Here is a 17,532-nt window from a genome sequence, read left to right as displayed (position 1 = left end):
AGGGAAGCTGCCGTTCCCTCATGCAACAACCTCTGACACCTCGTGAGCATCATGGAGATGGCCTCATTAGTAGTTCATTTACAGTTCAAAACGAGCTGAGGATGGTGGCCTGCAGAGGTCCCCTCGCTTGTGAGAGACATCTTGTACCATCTGAGGGTATGCAGAGCATGTGGGTGTGTTTTATTTATTCATGTACCCTCTGGCTCACAAAACAAGCTTTCTCCCCATTATGTTCAACCTGCCGTCAGATGGGAAGAGAAACCCACGAGGGGAGGCACCTTGAGAGGAACAAAACTCTGCCTAGTGCTGTCCTTTGGGCACCTTCAGGGACTCCCACCCTCATCCCCCCCCCCATCACCACCCTTGGCCTTGTAGGTGCTTCCTATGCGAGGCCAGCATCACACATGTCCTCTGGGCAGAGGCAGCCAGCATGCTGACACAGCGATCTGTGACTGTAACTGGCTCTCTCCCACAGACTCTGAGCACCTGAGGCTTTAACCCTCTTTCTCATCTGTCAGGCAGTGTCGGGTGTGGCTGGAGCAAACACACATGCCTGGAATGACTAACGGGACAGCTCCATTCAGAGCCCTGTACTTCTGCTGCATAAAAGCAGGCTGATGAACAGGAGTGGCCGTTTCTTGTCTTGGGATCAGAGAATCCTTTCCCAGGAAAGACAGACAGTCACTCAAGGACAGACTGTCATGAGAAGGAGCAACTGACAGGAAAGCCAGACTGAGTGGTGGACGGAGCAGAAAGCACAGCTACTCCCACCACCAGGGGGGTCCCCGTGTCAGTGCAACTCCGCTGTGCCCGCAGCCTGAAGAGCACAGGCTCTGGTCAGAATGTGGAGGAACCACACAGGAGTCAGCCTGCTGCCCTTTCTGACAACTACACCTACCTTAAAGGAGGAGATGAGGTGTGGAGATCACACACACACACGCACACACGCACGCACGCACGCACGCACACACACACGCGCGCACACACACACACACACACACACACACACACACACACACACACGAGGCTCAGGAAGAGACAGACAGCTGTTGTTACTCCAGCGTTTACATACAACCCACCACTTACCTCCTGCCACAGGACCAGACATGTGCTAATGCATCTCTTTGCCAGGTTCCCCTACAAACTACTCCCCACTGAAGGCAAACCACATTCTAAGTCCCTGTGAGTGGTTACTTCCCCCGGTGGAATGCTGTCCCCAGGCACCTGTGGCCTGCAGTTTGGGCCCTTGCCTAGGAAGCAAGTGGCCCTAGGGCCTGTCTGTTGATTTCTCTTTCCACAGTCAGTTAGAGCTCAAGGGTGTCCTGCCTTACTTACTTTACTATCCAGAAAGCACAAACCCCTTCCAAATGGCTGGTTCTAGAAATAACTGGTAGGCCACAATATGGGTCAGATAAGCTAAGTTCTGACCAGGTCTGGGTGGTCCATGACTCAAGCTGTTGGGGGTGACAGGCAGAGGGGAGAGGAATGAATAATTCCTGTCAAGAGCCTGAACCGACACTCCAGGTGAGGAGCACAGGCTGCAACTCTGCTAATCTCAGGACCTCAGACATCAGTGGCTAGCCATCTGCCAAGATTTTCTGAAGGTATGAAGATCAAAGATCCCCTAGCGTTCTCTTCAGTGTCATCTTATGTGTGAAGACGGGATTTCCAAAGGTAAACTGGAAGGAATTTTAGCTAGGGTCTTGGCTTCTAACGTCTATCATCTTATTCAGGTGATGACAAATTCTGCAAAGCTGGTTTGAGAAAAGGGGTCAGGTAAAAACCCAGCAATGGCTCATTCTACAGGAAGGAAACCAAGGAGAGCAGCAGGCTCACACGGCAGAGTTCTGGAAACCAAGGAGAGCACTGCTCATGCGGCAGTTTGGCCCCGTCACACTCTATTCAACGGCCTCACCAAGGGACGTAGTATAAGATGCTGAGAGCTACAGAGGCACTTGTAAGACTCACAAGGATCCAGAATCCACCAGAACCAAGCAGGCTTGTCCTTTGGCACAGGGGCAATCTAGTTTCATGCTTAAAATCTGCTTAAAAAAAAAAAAAAAAAGAAAACGCCCCTTAGAATTACTTGTTTCTGCAAGCCCGCTCAATAGAAACCACATGTGTGTCAGTGGTCACACACGTCACCACCTCCATACAACGTCTCAACTAGAAAGGCAGACATGCTATTTCTCTTCACAAATAGGTGTCACATTCCCATCTGGAGAGAAAAACAGATCGTAAGAAGCATTCTTGTTACATTTTAATATCGCCAGTGTTTATCTGGCTGCCGGCTTCTCTTCACAACATGAAGTGCTCTGAGGAAGACGGAAACTAATGGCCCATTCATGGCTTTAACCCGGCCCCCCCCCCCCGTGTTGTGCCAGCTGTGCCATTAGGTTAACCGGCAGAGTTTTACACACAGGCTCCATACAGCCGCTAGGCCACCCCTGGCCACCCCACCCGCTCTCAGCTGCTGACTTACATCCAAGCTGACATCATCTATCACTGGGTAAATTAGAGTCAGGGGAGGGTCAGACTGATCACCCAGCTGGTAGACGGTGATGGAATATTCACCCTTTCTCTACGAAAATGTCTACTGCAAAAGTTCTCTTCAGAGCTGAGGGCCTCGCGGGTGGGTGCATTGCTGTGTGGAAAGACACAAGCGTTTGGCCACAGCATCCTCAACTATTTTAATTTCATCCAAAAAGAAACAAATGACGCTCTCCGCCGGTTTCAGTCTATCTTATTCGAGCTACCTGCATGATGTTCAATGCCTTGCACTTACCGCTTCCAATACAAGGTCTTCTCTATCTGCAGTGTGTCCAAAGGGTGTTCTGACCTTCATGTCATATTCAAGGAGATTTCACCAAATGTCCAAGGTCACAAGATCATTAATGGTAGAGTCTGCAACTAGACCCAGACCTTGGTGTCTGCAGACAAAAAGGAGTCTGCACATGGAGTATGAAACATTGGGATCTGAGGAGGAGGGGCCACAGGCCTGGCCTCCAGTGGAGCTCTGGCTTATGATGCTTCAGAGTCACCCACCTGTGGGTGACCAAGAGGGCTGCCAGCCTCTGCTTGTGGCATCCAACCAATAGGGGTCTGCAGGCCCACCATACAGGGGCCTCTTCATTTACCTCACACATGGCAAACGCTGACGCTGAAGGTAAACACAGGTCACTGATCTGAACCTGACTGTTAGTGAGAGCCGGGCAAGGAGATACTGGCAGCTCACAGAACAGTCTGTGTGCACAGAGGTTCCAAGACAGGGCTAGCATGGCGGCCAGCTGTGACACAGGGTGTGGAGAGGGACCAGAAATGGAGGACAGGTCTGCTCAGAGAAGGAGCCTCAACTGAGTACATCAGTTCTTCAACAGAAGGACACTGAGATGAAATGACCAAGTCTCCCAGAAGGCCAGCTCTGAACGCAGCACAGGGAGCAGAGAGGACGGGCAGGCTGGAGACAGCAAGAAGAGCTGCAGATTGCTGAAGGTACTGGAGACACTGGCTGCTCAGCTCATGTGGGGAGTTAGCAAGGTAGAGCTACTGGAACTCCATGACCACTAAGAGGGAGAGCAGGGTGCAGGTGGGGGTGGTTTAGGATTAAAGGCCAATAAAAAAAAAGTCTTTCACCCCAAGAGATCTCCTTTCCATGCCATGGCATCAGAAAATACAAGAAAGGAGCTGAGGAGCTGGCTTGGGTGGCCTGAGTCTGGGTCTCCAGCACCTACTTAAGAAGCCATGGGTGCTGAGCTGGCAGACGCCTGCACTCCTATTACTGGGGTGGTGGAAAGAGTGGGTCCCCAGAACTCTCTGGCTCACTAGTTAGCAGAGGTAAACTGCTAAGCTCCTATTTTGGTGGTAGATCTTGTCTTAAAAGCTATGATGTGAAGCTGTTGAGGAGGGCATCTGTATACACATGTGCACAAACACAGAGTATGGGAAAGGTCTGTTTCGCACAGTGTGACTGAGATTTGCATGAGTAGCTCTGCTCACGTGGAAGAGAAGCTGATGTGCGCTGACAGCTGATAGAGGAACGCGTAAGAACCGCATTGTAAGACGAATGCAGTAGCAATCTAGACACGCCCTGCTCACCAGTGCAAACACACACCTAAACCCTGGCTGGGAAGACGACTAAGCACTAAAGGGCCGGTCATAACTGCCTGGGCCCTGATCTCCTTTTGCAGCAGTCCACAAAGGCGTCTCAATGCATACCACACCCGGTCTGTCAATGCTTTCCTGGGTACCAGACTACTTTTGTTACTAGAATGCAGTTACTGAGAAACGTCGCTGCGAAGATCAAATTCCAGGGATAAGTTTCAAACAACAGTCAAAGACCCTATGATGTCTGACCACACCAAATACTTGAAATTTATAAAAACGCAACACTTTGTCACTGCTTTTCTCTTAGTTGTACTGATTTGACTCGGCTGATGTTGGTATCTGTTACAGCACGAGTGGTCCTCAGTTAGGCATGGCTAACACTCAGGCTGCTATGGCAACTCATCTTTCTGAACAGGGAGAAGAAAACGAGATCTTTATGTAGGTCGGCATGGAGAAAAGATGAAGTCTGGGGCCGCTGCTAATGGCTCTGGAAAGCTTCACCCAGGATGTCTCCTGCGTCAATCTGATGCTCTCACAAGGGCTCAAAGAACTGGCTCAAGTCACAGCCAGCAGCACCATCAATTTTGCCTGCGATCCGTGTCCGAGAGGAAAAGTTCTTAGGGGTTCTGTTCCAACCTATCTCAAGGACTAATTAAATCCTCATTACCACCTTCTAATTATTCAGATACTGTGGGATTATGCTCAGGAAGTCCCTGCTGGCACGAGAGATGAAAAGGGTTAAATAAGCCGTGTTGGTTTTGTGAATCCAGTGCAGTGTAGTCCTTCAGAAAACCACCAGCATCAACATGAATATTTAACTAGATACCACTGTGAAAATTGAAAGGGAATTCAATTAAAAGGCTTGCAAAAAATTAATTCTGACCTCTCTACATCTGTCCAAATAAATAAGGCTTCCCTCAATGTTTTCCCCTAATTGCTGATCCAATAAGCCAGAAGGGCATTTGCTAGTTTCATTAGGCTTAACGTGTTTTAGGGGTTAAAAATGTGATCACTTTAGTGTTAGTACTTATTATGCTTATTTATCTACTCAGATGACTGTTCCATATTCTGCCCTCCTGAGAAACGGACCACACATTAATAAGCCTCTTCAAATCACTCTTTAGGAAGTTGGATATGTACACACTCCGAAAAGAAAAAGAAACGAGGCCACTGCCTGCCTAACTTCTTTGCTGCAACTCCCAGCACTCTAAGCCTTCTGTCAGGTGACTGCATGTGCGCGATGTTACACGGGCTCTACAGAAAGACGGTTTAAAACAAGAACCAGCAGCAGACGTGTTGCTATAGTTTAAGTATGACATGTCCCCCAAAAGCTCCTGTGTTGAGGTCTTGGCTCCTAAGGTAGATTCAGTCACGGATTAAGTGATTGGATCATGAAGGCTCTGAGCTAATCAATAACTTATCCATGGGCAGATTCATAGTTTGATGGCAGTGATGGGAACTGGGGGAGGGGGGGGAGGGAGTGAGTTTTGGCTGGAGGAAGCCCGTTGCTGGGAGCCTGTCTGTGGAGGGACTACTGCGCGTGACACTGTCCAGTCTGTCTGTGTTTCCCAGGTGTCTGGGGTGAGTGACCGCTACACTGTGCCCTAATCAATGCAGCCAGCCAATCTTGGACTACAACCTCTGAAACCCCAGACCCAAATAAGTCTTCTCACCTGTCAAATTACTTACACCGGGTCTCTGTCACACTAACAAAGGCTGGCAAACACACGTTATGACAGAATAACAAACCAAGTCTTCATCGTTTTAAAAAAATTATTCAGCTATTAAAACTTCAGTGGTGAAGTATCAATGAGTTTTACGTTGGAAATAGGTGAAACTGTAGAAAGGACACCACAGACCAGAGTTCTCAGCCTCCCTAACGCTGCGACCCTTTAATGCAGCTCCTCATGGTGTGCTCGCCCCAACCACCAAATTATTTTCCTGCTACTTCATAACTGCAATTTTGCTACTTCTATTAATCATGATATAAATACCTGATATGCAACCACTGTGAAAAGGTCGTTTGACCCCTAAGGGTCGAGACCCACAGGTTGAGAACCACTGCCACAGAAATGAATGAGAGGTCAATCAACACCAGTGTTTCTCTCCTTTCTGTAGCCTATGTTGTGATATCTGTGTGTGGGCACCAACACCCTCCTTCTATAGCAGGAAAATACAAAGCCGCAGTGAGTCATGGTCACCGCATATAAGTACAACGCGGGGAAGGGCTTCATGACCTACGCCCTTTGACAGAGCCACCAGACGTGGGGAAGGAGTAGAGACCGCAGAACTTAGAAACTCATCCGTCAGGGTTTGTGGGCAACGTGAAGGCCTGCAGATAGTTGTGCAGACCCAAGTCGGACCTTGGCACCTGTGACAGGGCAGGTGGTTTACTGAAGAAGAGCGTAAGGGTCAAGCAGAAGGGGTGACATCAGGACAAAAGAGCTGAAAGAGTTCATTCAACCTCTTGGCTCCAGGACACTGTGATATCCCTGTTGTGTCACGGGGACTTGGGGTAGGGCTCAGAAAACTGCCCTCCCCAAGGGAGGGGCCACCACATCCTTTGGTGGGCCTGTACAGGGAAGTGTTTACACAGTCCTCGACATGAAAGAAAGCATGTCTCCAGTGTGCATGCAAGGAAGCAGAACGTGGAATCTCACGACTTCACCTTCGTCTCATTAGAACAAGTGTGCAAGGAACCCACTCAACTGGCTTATTTCAGCCCCGAGCAGCCGAGAAGCTATGCTCCTATCTGGTCTTGCCCAAATCTGTGGTTTTGAAGAAAGACATTTTGAAAATAGATTCCAAGTATCAAATATGCAAAACAGTGTTTTTATTGTATAAATGATACTAGGAGCAAACACTTCTTAAATTTTAACAAATAACACACTTATTTTTTTTAATCCCCTTTACCTACTTTTAAAGGAAAATCATGTCAGTTCATTATTTAACATAATAGCTAATTTTTAAAAAGGAAATTTTGCTTTTTTTTTTGGAAGCTGTCTATGTTTCCAAAACTCATTCAGAGAAGGAGGCTTAGGGAAAATGCTCATAAAAAACATTTTAGTACTAGCTACTTATAAAATTAATTATTAATTTGCTATTTGAAGGAAATGGTTGTGTATCCAGTGTATTAACCAAACCGCACTGAGGGTAACAGGGAAAAACTGACAAACACAATAAAAGCCTGGCAGGGGAAATGCCTACACTCTGCCCTGCAAATTGATTTAGCCAGGCTCCCCCAGATGTCACGCTTGCATTTCTAGGTTTCAAATCTTACCAGTTTTAAGGGCTGAGGAAGCGCTGTTTGAGGGGCTGCAAGGGCTTCTCTCTGCCAGTTAGTGAGCTGTACTTCGTATTTGTTAGTATTTTAGGGCCTCCGAACAAGAGGTTCTCTATGCCCTGCTCAGCACGGATAGATGCCAATGCAGGAAAGACTCCTCTCATCGTCATCTCACCAGCCCAACTACAGACCCAAGGTAAAAGTCAGGACCAATGATCCATAATCCTTCCACACCCTGTCGGCACTGGCAACAGCCGAGAGCTTGTCCACAATGACGACTGTGCCACCCCACGCCTCCGATAAGAAATCTGGGGCAGACCCCACAATGGGATTCACCATGTGCGCATGAATCCCAGCCACCCTGAAATTTCAAAGCCATCTCTACGAATCTCCCCGGAGTACCAGCACCCAGAAATGGTAACCCATCTGATCCTGGTCCATACTGAACTAGGTTAAAATCACTCCTGGCCCCAGGAGTGATTCTTATTCATACCAATCTGTGTTGAAATTGCCTTTCTCTTTCCTCTGCTCCAGCAGCAACTGCACCTTCACTGAAGACAAGAGGACCAAGGGATAAGCCTAGGACACCAGGCATTATGAACACATGGTAGAGTGACACGGGGCACCCAGCAAAGCCACAGACACACACATGAATACATGTATGCACATACACACATGCACACACACACAAATGCAGGCATTATTGTATCAGAACCTACACAGATGATGTTTCACGGTTGCCCTCTGCCAAATGTCACACAATCTACAAGAAAGACTCTTCTTCATGATTGCTGTTACAGAAAAGCTCGTGTTTACTTGGTAGGAAACACTATCTGTGTGGCTATGCCCTGAGACTCACCTCTTTCCTGTGGCATTGGTGACTGGCTCAGGGCAGGATGGGAACTGGATTCTGACTGGCTCCCTGGTGGTTGGGGAGGCATCTGGCTGCCTGTAAAACAAGGGGAAAAACAAGGATTTATATTTTGGATTAATACTGCAACCACAAAAACCAGGATACATTTAACAATTCACTTTTATGATCACAAAAAGCACAGAGACAAGAGCTCAAAAAGTATAGTTTCATCTGTGTAAAATAAAGAAGAAAAGACAAAGATATTTACCAAAACCCTGCTTAAAAATACAAAACCCAAGAATCTACTGCTGAATGACTTATCAAACTCGTGGAGGCATCAACATGGCTGCAATCCAACACACCCTTCACCTCATTCCACAAATCCAGGACAGCCAACCAAACACAGTGCTTGAGTCTGAACTCATCCCCACAGGACAGAAATAAAAAACAGCTGGCATTCACTCACCTGTGGCAGCCGATCAATACAGTAACATCGATTTCTAATAAGCAATCAGAGATTCACCTTCACTTAGAAGGCCTCCCTCCACTAAAGTCACAAAACAGGAGGTGCATTCCCACCCAAGAGGGGGCGCCGCCCTGCAATGTATCTGTTCACTCCCCAGTTGTTCAATGCTCATTCTATTGCTTCTTCCCATATAATGTAAGCCTCTTGAGGTGAGAATCATGTCTTTTAATTTCCTGAATACCTTCCTTAGCATGAAGAATATACAATAACTCATAATCACAGAATACAAAGTAAAGGAAAAGACACTCATCTTACTGATAAAAGAGACTCAGATGGTATGGAGGCTTGAGGCAGAACTCTGAAATTAAGCATCATTCAAGGTACTTGACAGTGTTAGCTCACTTCCTGGCCCAGAGGGTTAGATACATTTCTGAGACTTAAGATACGGCAAGATTAAAAAGTATTGAATTTAGCACCACCCTCAAGGCCCAAGCATTCACGGCTCTACCTTCTCCCTCAGTTTCAAGGAACATAAGAGAGACACCCTCAAAGACACACATAACTTCCCCACATCCCTGTGAGTGATAGTCATGTGACCATGGCATCTTATGCTTACGGCTTGGATTTCACAGGTCCTGTTCTCCCATAGCTAAATACATTACCGACAAGAAACACAGATGAATAGAAATGGAAACGAATGGCTTCAAGACTGCCACCAAGTCAGCCCACTGAGTTTGTGTGACACACAACCATGCTTCTCAGTCCTGAGGTCTCGGGATGACCACTCATGATGACTCTAATGCTAATGCTTGCACAGGACAGCAAAAGGAAGGCAGATGATTTCCACAGCAGGGAGAAGGCAACAGCTATAAAAGCATGCCTGCTAAACAAGCCTCAGGTTCTTTTGGGGGGCCTAGGCACCCTGCTTTCAGAGAATATGAATTGGTACATATTTCCAAGTGTTCCTCTGTCACACTCACAAGATACCTTGAGCAGTGCAGAGTCCATAGAGGAACCCACAGCCAATAGCAAAGAAGGCCAGACAAATAGCACTGTGTGCTCCAACTGGCTTTATCTTAGGCACCTATAGTAACCTAATATTAGCACCAAATAATTACCTGTAAGTAAAAACATTCAACTTCCTGGTCTAAAACAACTCCAAGGGCAAACAATGGACATCGCTGTGGCTATAGATCTACAAAAATTACTTTGCAGCCACTGTGGGTTATATGCTTTGTATGAAATGAAATGCCCCATGGCCCTAATCTATAGTCCATTTAGAAATTTAAAGCACTCTGCAGCCAAACTCGGACTTTTAAGAGTGTCACTGGGGAACAAGCTGCCACAAGACAGCAAGTGCTTACATTCTAATGCTTGCTTTTGCATGACAGGCTGGATTCCTAGGCTCATGTGGAGAAAACAAACAGCAATTCTATGTCAACACAGGGCAGTATGGCTTCCACTGCACACGCCCAAGGCACTGCTCTCCCATGCAACGCACCGAGCAAACATAAAAGGGCTGCAAGAAACCCATCCATCCCATCATGCATACAACGCTGCCACCGCCAACCACTGCTGTGGGCTCCCGGGTGCAATGTAAGGGGGGTGTCCCTTCAAAGCAACTTAGAACGCACGCATGAAATTTACCCTTTTAAGAAAATAAACAGCTGTTTAATGTTGAATAAACCCAAGTTGTTTCAATTTCTCCGCTTTCTCCCTCTCTACTTAGCCTTCCATAACTATTATGTAATCGATCACTTGGGAATAGCATCCTGTGCACATGAAGAGATAAAAACTGTTACAGCAGATGATCCAGAAAACATACATGTGAAATGTAACACAGGAGAACTCCGGTGTCCACAGTCCACAGCAGGAAATCCAGAGCCTTCTGATGAGCTGAATTAAGTAAATACCTTCAAATCTGTGGGGTTCTGTACATGCTAATTTTAAGTAAAGCCTCTCAAAGTTTGCTATTTATTTCCAAGGAGGGCATAGCCATGTAAGGTAAACAAATCGACCTTAGGAGCAATTCCAACCTCCATAACTCAATTTTAGCCATAATTCAAACCACGGGGTTGTTCCCTTGGTTATGCTCCATGTTCTGCCCTCATCTGTATTTGTAATTATACCACTGTTAAGTGAGAATGAACCTTAACATTTACAGCTATGTCTTTATTCATTAACAGTGGTGTAAACACTTTTGTGTAAAGGATGTAACAGTTTAATGCAGGACACCAGTAAGTTACTTTAGTTTCTACTTTTGTTGAGTTAAAACCCCAAGAAAAGTACAATATTATCTTATATCCAGAACTCTACTTCCCCTCATGGATGCAGCTTATACAACTACAATGTAGTTATGTAGGGATCTATCTACAGACCTTATTTGAATTTGTCAATTTTCCCAGTAAATGTCTTGCTTCTAGGATCACCCAATGTTGCTTTTAGCTATGCCCCCTACTGTCCCCTCAGTGTAGTCCAGTCTTTTTTCTTCTTATTATCTTCACACTTTGGAATGTACCTACGAGCTGTTTTGTCTGATGCTCCCCAGTTGGACTTGGGTGAGACATCTTCATCATTGAAAACAAGGACATGCAATTTGGGACATGCGTGGGAAATGCCACGTCCTTCTCTGTTCACCCTTTCTCCATGGGGCTGGGGCACAAGCACATTCCATTTCCAGGGTTCACATCGATTACTTGATCTGGCTGATGCTTACTTTTGGGGGTGTTCATTTCCCCTTTGAGGCTGATCTAAGTGCCACGTCTTCTGCAACTTTTACCGGCTAATCTCAGCGTCTATCAGAAGATCCTGCCTATGAGGTTTACCACAAGGTATCTATCTGCTGATGGCAACTCCTCCCTCTTTCCCCTTTGACTTCAGTCTGAGGAAAGCCAAGTCCTCATATCAACCTCCGTTCACTGAGGAAAGAACCAGGCAGGAGGGTGACAGACTTTCCTCCTGCTGGGTTGCCATTTGTGACAAAGGGAAGGGTTGCCTGTGGACGGGGACCCCATCAAAAGGGAGGTGCCTGCATGAGTCTGACCTCCACAGCGGACTTCACCCATGATGTGACCTGACGTAGAATGGGTAGGAATTGTTCAGTACCGGAGGGCTTCACTCCTTACTATGTGTTTTATTTTCAATTAAAACAGCTGGCATGTGCACGTAGGGCCAGCATGTGTTGCATGTGGAAGGCGGGAGCAGACACAGGCATCTTCCTTGACTGCTCTCTACCCATCTCCTGAGGCAGTCTCTCTCAGAGCTCGGCAATTCAGATGGTTGAGATAGCCAACTTTCTTGTGGAATCCGGTCTGTTTCCTTCTCTGTGAGTGCCGGTGGGCTACCATGTCCCTGGCTTTTCAGTGTGCTCTGGGGACACTCTAGTTCTAGCTCTCAGGATTCCATGGTAAATACTGAGCCATCCTCCTAGAATGTTCACCAGACTCAAGCTCTAAAGACCTGGTCTCTGGCACATGGCACTTCTGGGAAGTGTCTGGACAGTAAGAGTTGGTTGTTGGGATAATGGCTTACAAGAGAATCCTAACATGTATGCCTCCTCTTCTTTTCTTTTACTTCCTGGCCACCAGCAAAGGAGCACCCTGTGTTCCCATTATGATGCAATGCCCAACTTAGGCCCCAAACAACAGGCAATTAACACAGATCTAAACTTCCCAATTACGGTTCAACACTCACCTTTTCTCCTGTTAACTCACACTGGGATTTGCCACAGCCACGGAAAGCTAATGTATTTCCACAACCAACAGGAAATGACCTGTGCTGTGATCTGAATACAGCCGAAAGCAGAGTCTCACCTACTAGGTTTTCCAGAGTTAGTTCCTGTGCTCTATTTTCCGGGCTCCCCCTTTTCATTACATATGTCCTTATTTTTAGGGCCATCGAGCTTCAGGCTCATCTTGGATTTGTCTTGCACCAGTCTGGGATCTACTGGCCACTTTTAGAAGTCCTGGTTCCTGTTTCTGGTGGCGGTGCTCTAAGACTTAGCTCTGGGTATCAGGGAGGTTCACACTTAATGGTCTACTAATGCTTCTAGTGCTCCCAGCGGGCAGGGCACATCCTAACCCGTGTATCACATGAACCCATACGCTGATGTGTATGTATAAATATGAGCTTAGATACACATCTCTAAGGCCCAAATCAGAGAACATTTAAGGCTTCTTTCTTTACAACCTTGCCAACAGTAACAAACCCAAATTGATCTAAATCAGTTAACGTCCTTAAATTACATACATAGTTCTGCTATCCATTTCGTTGTACACCATGACTGGCAGCACTTGTCCTGGGCACTGGGGGATGCTTCCACAGTTTAGAAAGTCAGTAAACATGCGCACGGAACCACACCCTCCTACTCACAGTGGCCTGGAAACTACAGTTCCAGGGATGTGATGCCACCTTCTCACCTCTGTAGGCCCCAGGAACACATGTGGTAGGTATACTTACATAAATGCAGGCAAACACACATACAAATACAATGCAAATAATTGGTTAAAAAAAAGCCCACCCATATTCTATTGATTTGACAGACTGTCACTGTCATTTCACTTACTAATTTGTCATATATATTTGGCCTATTTTTGACTCCCTATCAAACCACCTGCACTGGGGGTTAGTTTTATTTTTTTTTCTATACTTGTTTTTATGCCTTCAATTGATCTCTTGTTTAACTGTATTGATTTTTTTTTCCCCTGGTTTTTTGAGACAGGGTTTCTCTGCATTGGAGCCTGTCCTGGAACTTGCTCTGTAGACCAGGCTGGCCTTGAACTCACAGAGATCTGTCTGCCACTGCCTCCCGAGTGCTGGGATTAAAGGTGTGCGCCACCAACACCCAGCGATTGCTATCTTTGGTACGTTGTGATATTAACAGAAGTGGTCACCCTTGTGTCATTTGTATCCTAAATAGAGATGCCTTGGAAGGCTATCCACAATATAACCACAACTAGAAACACCTGATTGTTATTTCCTTCTTTCTTTTTCAAGTCATGATTGGGGATTGGATTTTTATTAAAGATTATGTTCCCCTTTACATTTTATTTTTATGGTCTATAATATTAATAAGTGTTACTATTGAACCATTCAGATTTTCTGGATAAATGACACTTAGCTAATATGCAACTGAATCCTGGTGCTCTATGTCCTTTCTAGGTCTGCACTAACTAGGTTTTGAGGGTAAATTTTCTAATTAAAAACATGCAGGAGTCAATAAAATGAATATTTTTAGTAGAATAAACACGACACAGACTTAGAGAGAACTGTCCATGACGTACACTGTGGCAAGGTGGCATCCGTTTAGTTCCTGTACTTGGAGGGACTGGACTAGTTAATAAGGTGGATGTGGCTGCGATGCCAATGTGGTTCATTCTGATCACCATGGAAGCCAATCTCTGGGCGTGTCTGTGAGGGATTTTCTAAATTAGATGAAGTGGGAAGCCCCACCCTTAGCATGGGTGGCAGCATTCAGGGGGCTGGGGTCCAGGACGGAATAAAAAGGGGAGGGGAGCGGCAGTCGCCTCTCTGCTTCCTGGCTGTGGACACCATGTGCCACGTGACCCGCTGCCCCACACTGCTGCCACCATGCCTTCCTAGCCAGGACAAAGCACTGTCACCTGTGAGCCAGAATAAACTTGTCCCTCCTGAAGCTACTTTGGTAAAGCATTTTGTCATGGCAGCAAGAAAAACAGTTACTACAGCAGCTCAGCACGTGTAACAGCAAGGTGTGGAGTGTTTGGTTCTGACGCTACAAAACTGCGCATTTCTCACTGGTGGACACTGGGATTAATACTCATGGGTCTCCAATTTACTTCTGTGACCCTGTATGACATGTCTCATTATAGTGCAAGTCTCACAAGGACAGAGACCTCTGTCTGCTTCATTTTCTGCTACATCCCTAGAACCAGACACACAGTAAGCATTCAATACATATTTGTTGATGAATGAATAAATTAGTGCTTATTCCAGAAAGCAAACTCAGAGTAATAGCTAATTAGATTTTTATGAGTTAACAGTAATCATGTAATTTTATCTTGTTATTCTAAATCAGGATAAGGCAACCTTATTATTATTATTTTTTATAAACTGGCAGATAGTAAATATTTTAGGCTTTGCAGACCATATGTTGTCTGCCACAACTACTTAACCCAGTGATGGTGGATAGTGTAAAAGCAGCCACTGATGATCCATGAGAGGGTAAAAAATACAACTTGATTTATGACACTGTGGGTGCCCTGGAATGGTCCCACGCATAGTTAGCTGGCGCTTCATAAATGATTCTATATGTAAGAAACCAGGCGGAAAGGCCAGTAAAATCAGGCAGTGGCAGGCGACCCCCCATACCTTCCATGCCAACACGGCTGTTTAACAGCAGCGCCCTGTGCACTGGAAGGAGTACAGGAGCTGTCTTGGAAGACTGAGGGCTACTGATGCCTCCTGATCTCTAAGGGTGCTGAGAGCCACAAGGCCCCTTCCCACAGCCATAAAAGTAGTAAAGGATTTCCGGGGGAGAGGGGACTGTTCCATGGAGTTGTGCACAGAGCCCTGGGGATCGAGCCTTGGTGAGCCCACTCATGCTGGGGTGAGCTTTTAGTCACCTCGATAAGCTCACTACTTCACGGAGCTACAGTTGGTGGAATTGTTTCTTTGGTCTGTTGTTGGTGGCCGCCCTGAAGTTAATTGATGCTGGTTCCCTTTTCTCCAGAAGTTACACAATAACTTGGTTTAAGACCTCTGCAAGCCAGACTTATGGGAAGAGTCTCCTTGGTAATCACAGTAAGGGTAGGTCTAAGAACTAAATTATTTTCTCAGCTCTTAGATAAAACAAAATAGAAAATAAGCACTATTGATGAGATCCCATTGCACAGGTTATACTGATCAGTGCTGTGTTGGACAATAAAAGATAGACACAGTGAACAAGCTGCCATAACAGCTATTGGGGATAAATAAAATGTCCTTGGGGAGATGAAGAACTGAACCACAGCATCCTCAGGAAAGAGAGAGAGAGAGAGAGAGAGAGAGAGAGAGAGAGAGAGAGAGAGAGAGAGAGAGAGAGAGAGAGAATGTATGGAGTGTGTGTATGTGTGTGGGGTGTGTGTGTATATGTTTTATATGTGTTTGTGTATACATGTGAGTGTGTGTGTGTATGTGAGCGTATGTATACCACACACATGTTCTATGACTCACGTCTGGAAGTCAAAGGACAACTAGCAGGAATTGGCTCTCTGCTTTCACTCTCTAGGTCCCAGGATCAATCCCGGCAGCAGCCTTAGCAGCAGGCGCCCCCACTGAGTGGCCTCAGCAGGCCTGGACTTTGTTAACAGGACTCAAGTCTTTGTCACTAAGCGCCCTTATGTGTGAAGAACCTCAGAGGTGACTAGTCAACAAAACTGCCCAGGTTATTGTGAGTTTCATGTCATTTTAGATATCAGAAAAGCAACCTTCTTGATTACTAGTAGAAAATTATTAAGAAAACTCAAACTTTGTTATTTGGATGCTTTGTATAAACACTTTACACATCAAACGTAACTACTCCAAGTTTATCTTAGAATTTAGAAACCTTTATCTGGACATTGTTCTTGCTTTACCGCTCCCTCGTGTGTGTGTGTGTGTGTGTGTGTGTGTGTGTGTGTGTGCGCGCGCGCGTGCGTGTGCGTGCGTGTGTGTGCATGCGTGCACAGATGGATGTCAGAGGACAACTTTCGGGACTAGGCTCTCTCTCTCCACCTTGTGGGCTCTGGGATCAGATTCAAGCCATCAGGTCTGGGCTTTTGTCTGCTGAGCCATCTCACCCGGCCTTTCCCGCTGTCTGCATTTCTTCTGCCCAAAGTCATATAATGGTAAACTTAAAGGGGAGAATGGATGTCTTGCACTAAATTGCAACCAGGGTCCAACCCTTCAGACTCTTTTATTTCCCATACTGACTACTTATACCGGTCTTCCCAAATCTGAATGTAAGGTTGGTGAGTTTGCAGTCACAGCAGCAAGAAGGGAAGGAGCCCACTCTCCTGAGCGGCTGTGTGTCTGGAGCTCTTACCAGACCCGAGAGCTGCCTGGGTACCAAGCCCCTCGCTGGCAGACTACACGCAGCAGTGAGCCTGCTGCACAGATACTCTCTAGGAACCCAGCCTCCTGCTGGAGTCCCACAGACACCTGCACTGTGATTTCTCAATTAAAAAACAAAATTATGATAACACACCATTATTCACCTGGCCTTCTAAATTCAAGCCAGAATGTTTCCTATTACCACCTTAAAAAAAAATCACATTTTATTTGTTTTGTGTGTCTGGGTTGGTAGGGGCACACAGGTGCCACAATGTCATGTGGCAGTCGTAGGACAACTTGCAGGAGTTGGTTCTCTGTCTACATGGTGTGGGTCAGGTGGACCGAGCTTAAACCAGGTTTGGCAGCGAGCACCTTCACCCACTGAGCTGTCCGAGTGGCCTGCCACCTTTTAACTTATTAATTGAGGTACACTTTTACATCTGTAGCATGAAGTCAGCTGAATAGTTGGTCATCTGATGCTTATGAGAGCCCTGCCTTGTAGACAGATTTATACAGAGATTCTGAGGTACAGAAACTACGAAGGTCTTGCAAGGCACGAGGTAAACGCAGCCTGAGACTAGAAGTCCAAACACGGGCTGCAGATTTGACTGCTCAGGTCACTTTGTGCTCTAAGACAGAGCAAGTGTGAGAGCATTTCCCACGGCAGGCCGTCAGCAAGAGACTATCACGTTGAGTCTGGACTACGCTGGGTGTCCCGGGCTTCGGGGCCGGTGAGGCCTCAGCTTCCACAGAGGCCAGGTTTCAGGGCAGCCTCTC

General features: G+C 46.4%; 1 protein-coding gene across 1 annotated transcript in view; it reads right to left on the bottom strand.

The window, feature by feature from the left end:
• Positions 1-17,532, bottom strand: part of Arid1b (AT-rich interaction domain 1B) — a 283,138-nt gene that overhangs the window by 69,508 nt on the left and 196,098 nt on the right. The window contains 1 exon segment of the mRNA XM_040728432.1: positions 8,247-8,336. Within this exon segment, the coding sequence (XP_040584366.1) occupies positions 8,247-8,336 (90 nt within the window).

Source organism: Mesocricetus auratus, unplaced genomic scaffold, assembly GCF_017639785.1.
Source record: "Mesocricetus auratus isolate SY011 unplaced genomic scaffold, BCM_Maur_2.0 Super-Scaffold_100018, whole genome shotgun sequence".
Lineage (NCBI taxonomy): Eukaryota > Metazoa > Chordata > Mammalia > Rodentia > Cricetidae > Mesocricetus > Mesocricetus auratus.
The sequence above is the reverse complement of the archived record's forward strand: the minus strand, read 5'-3'. Positions and strand labels throughout refer to the sequence as shown.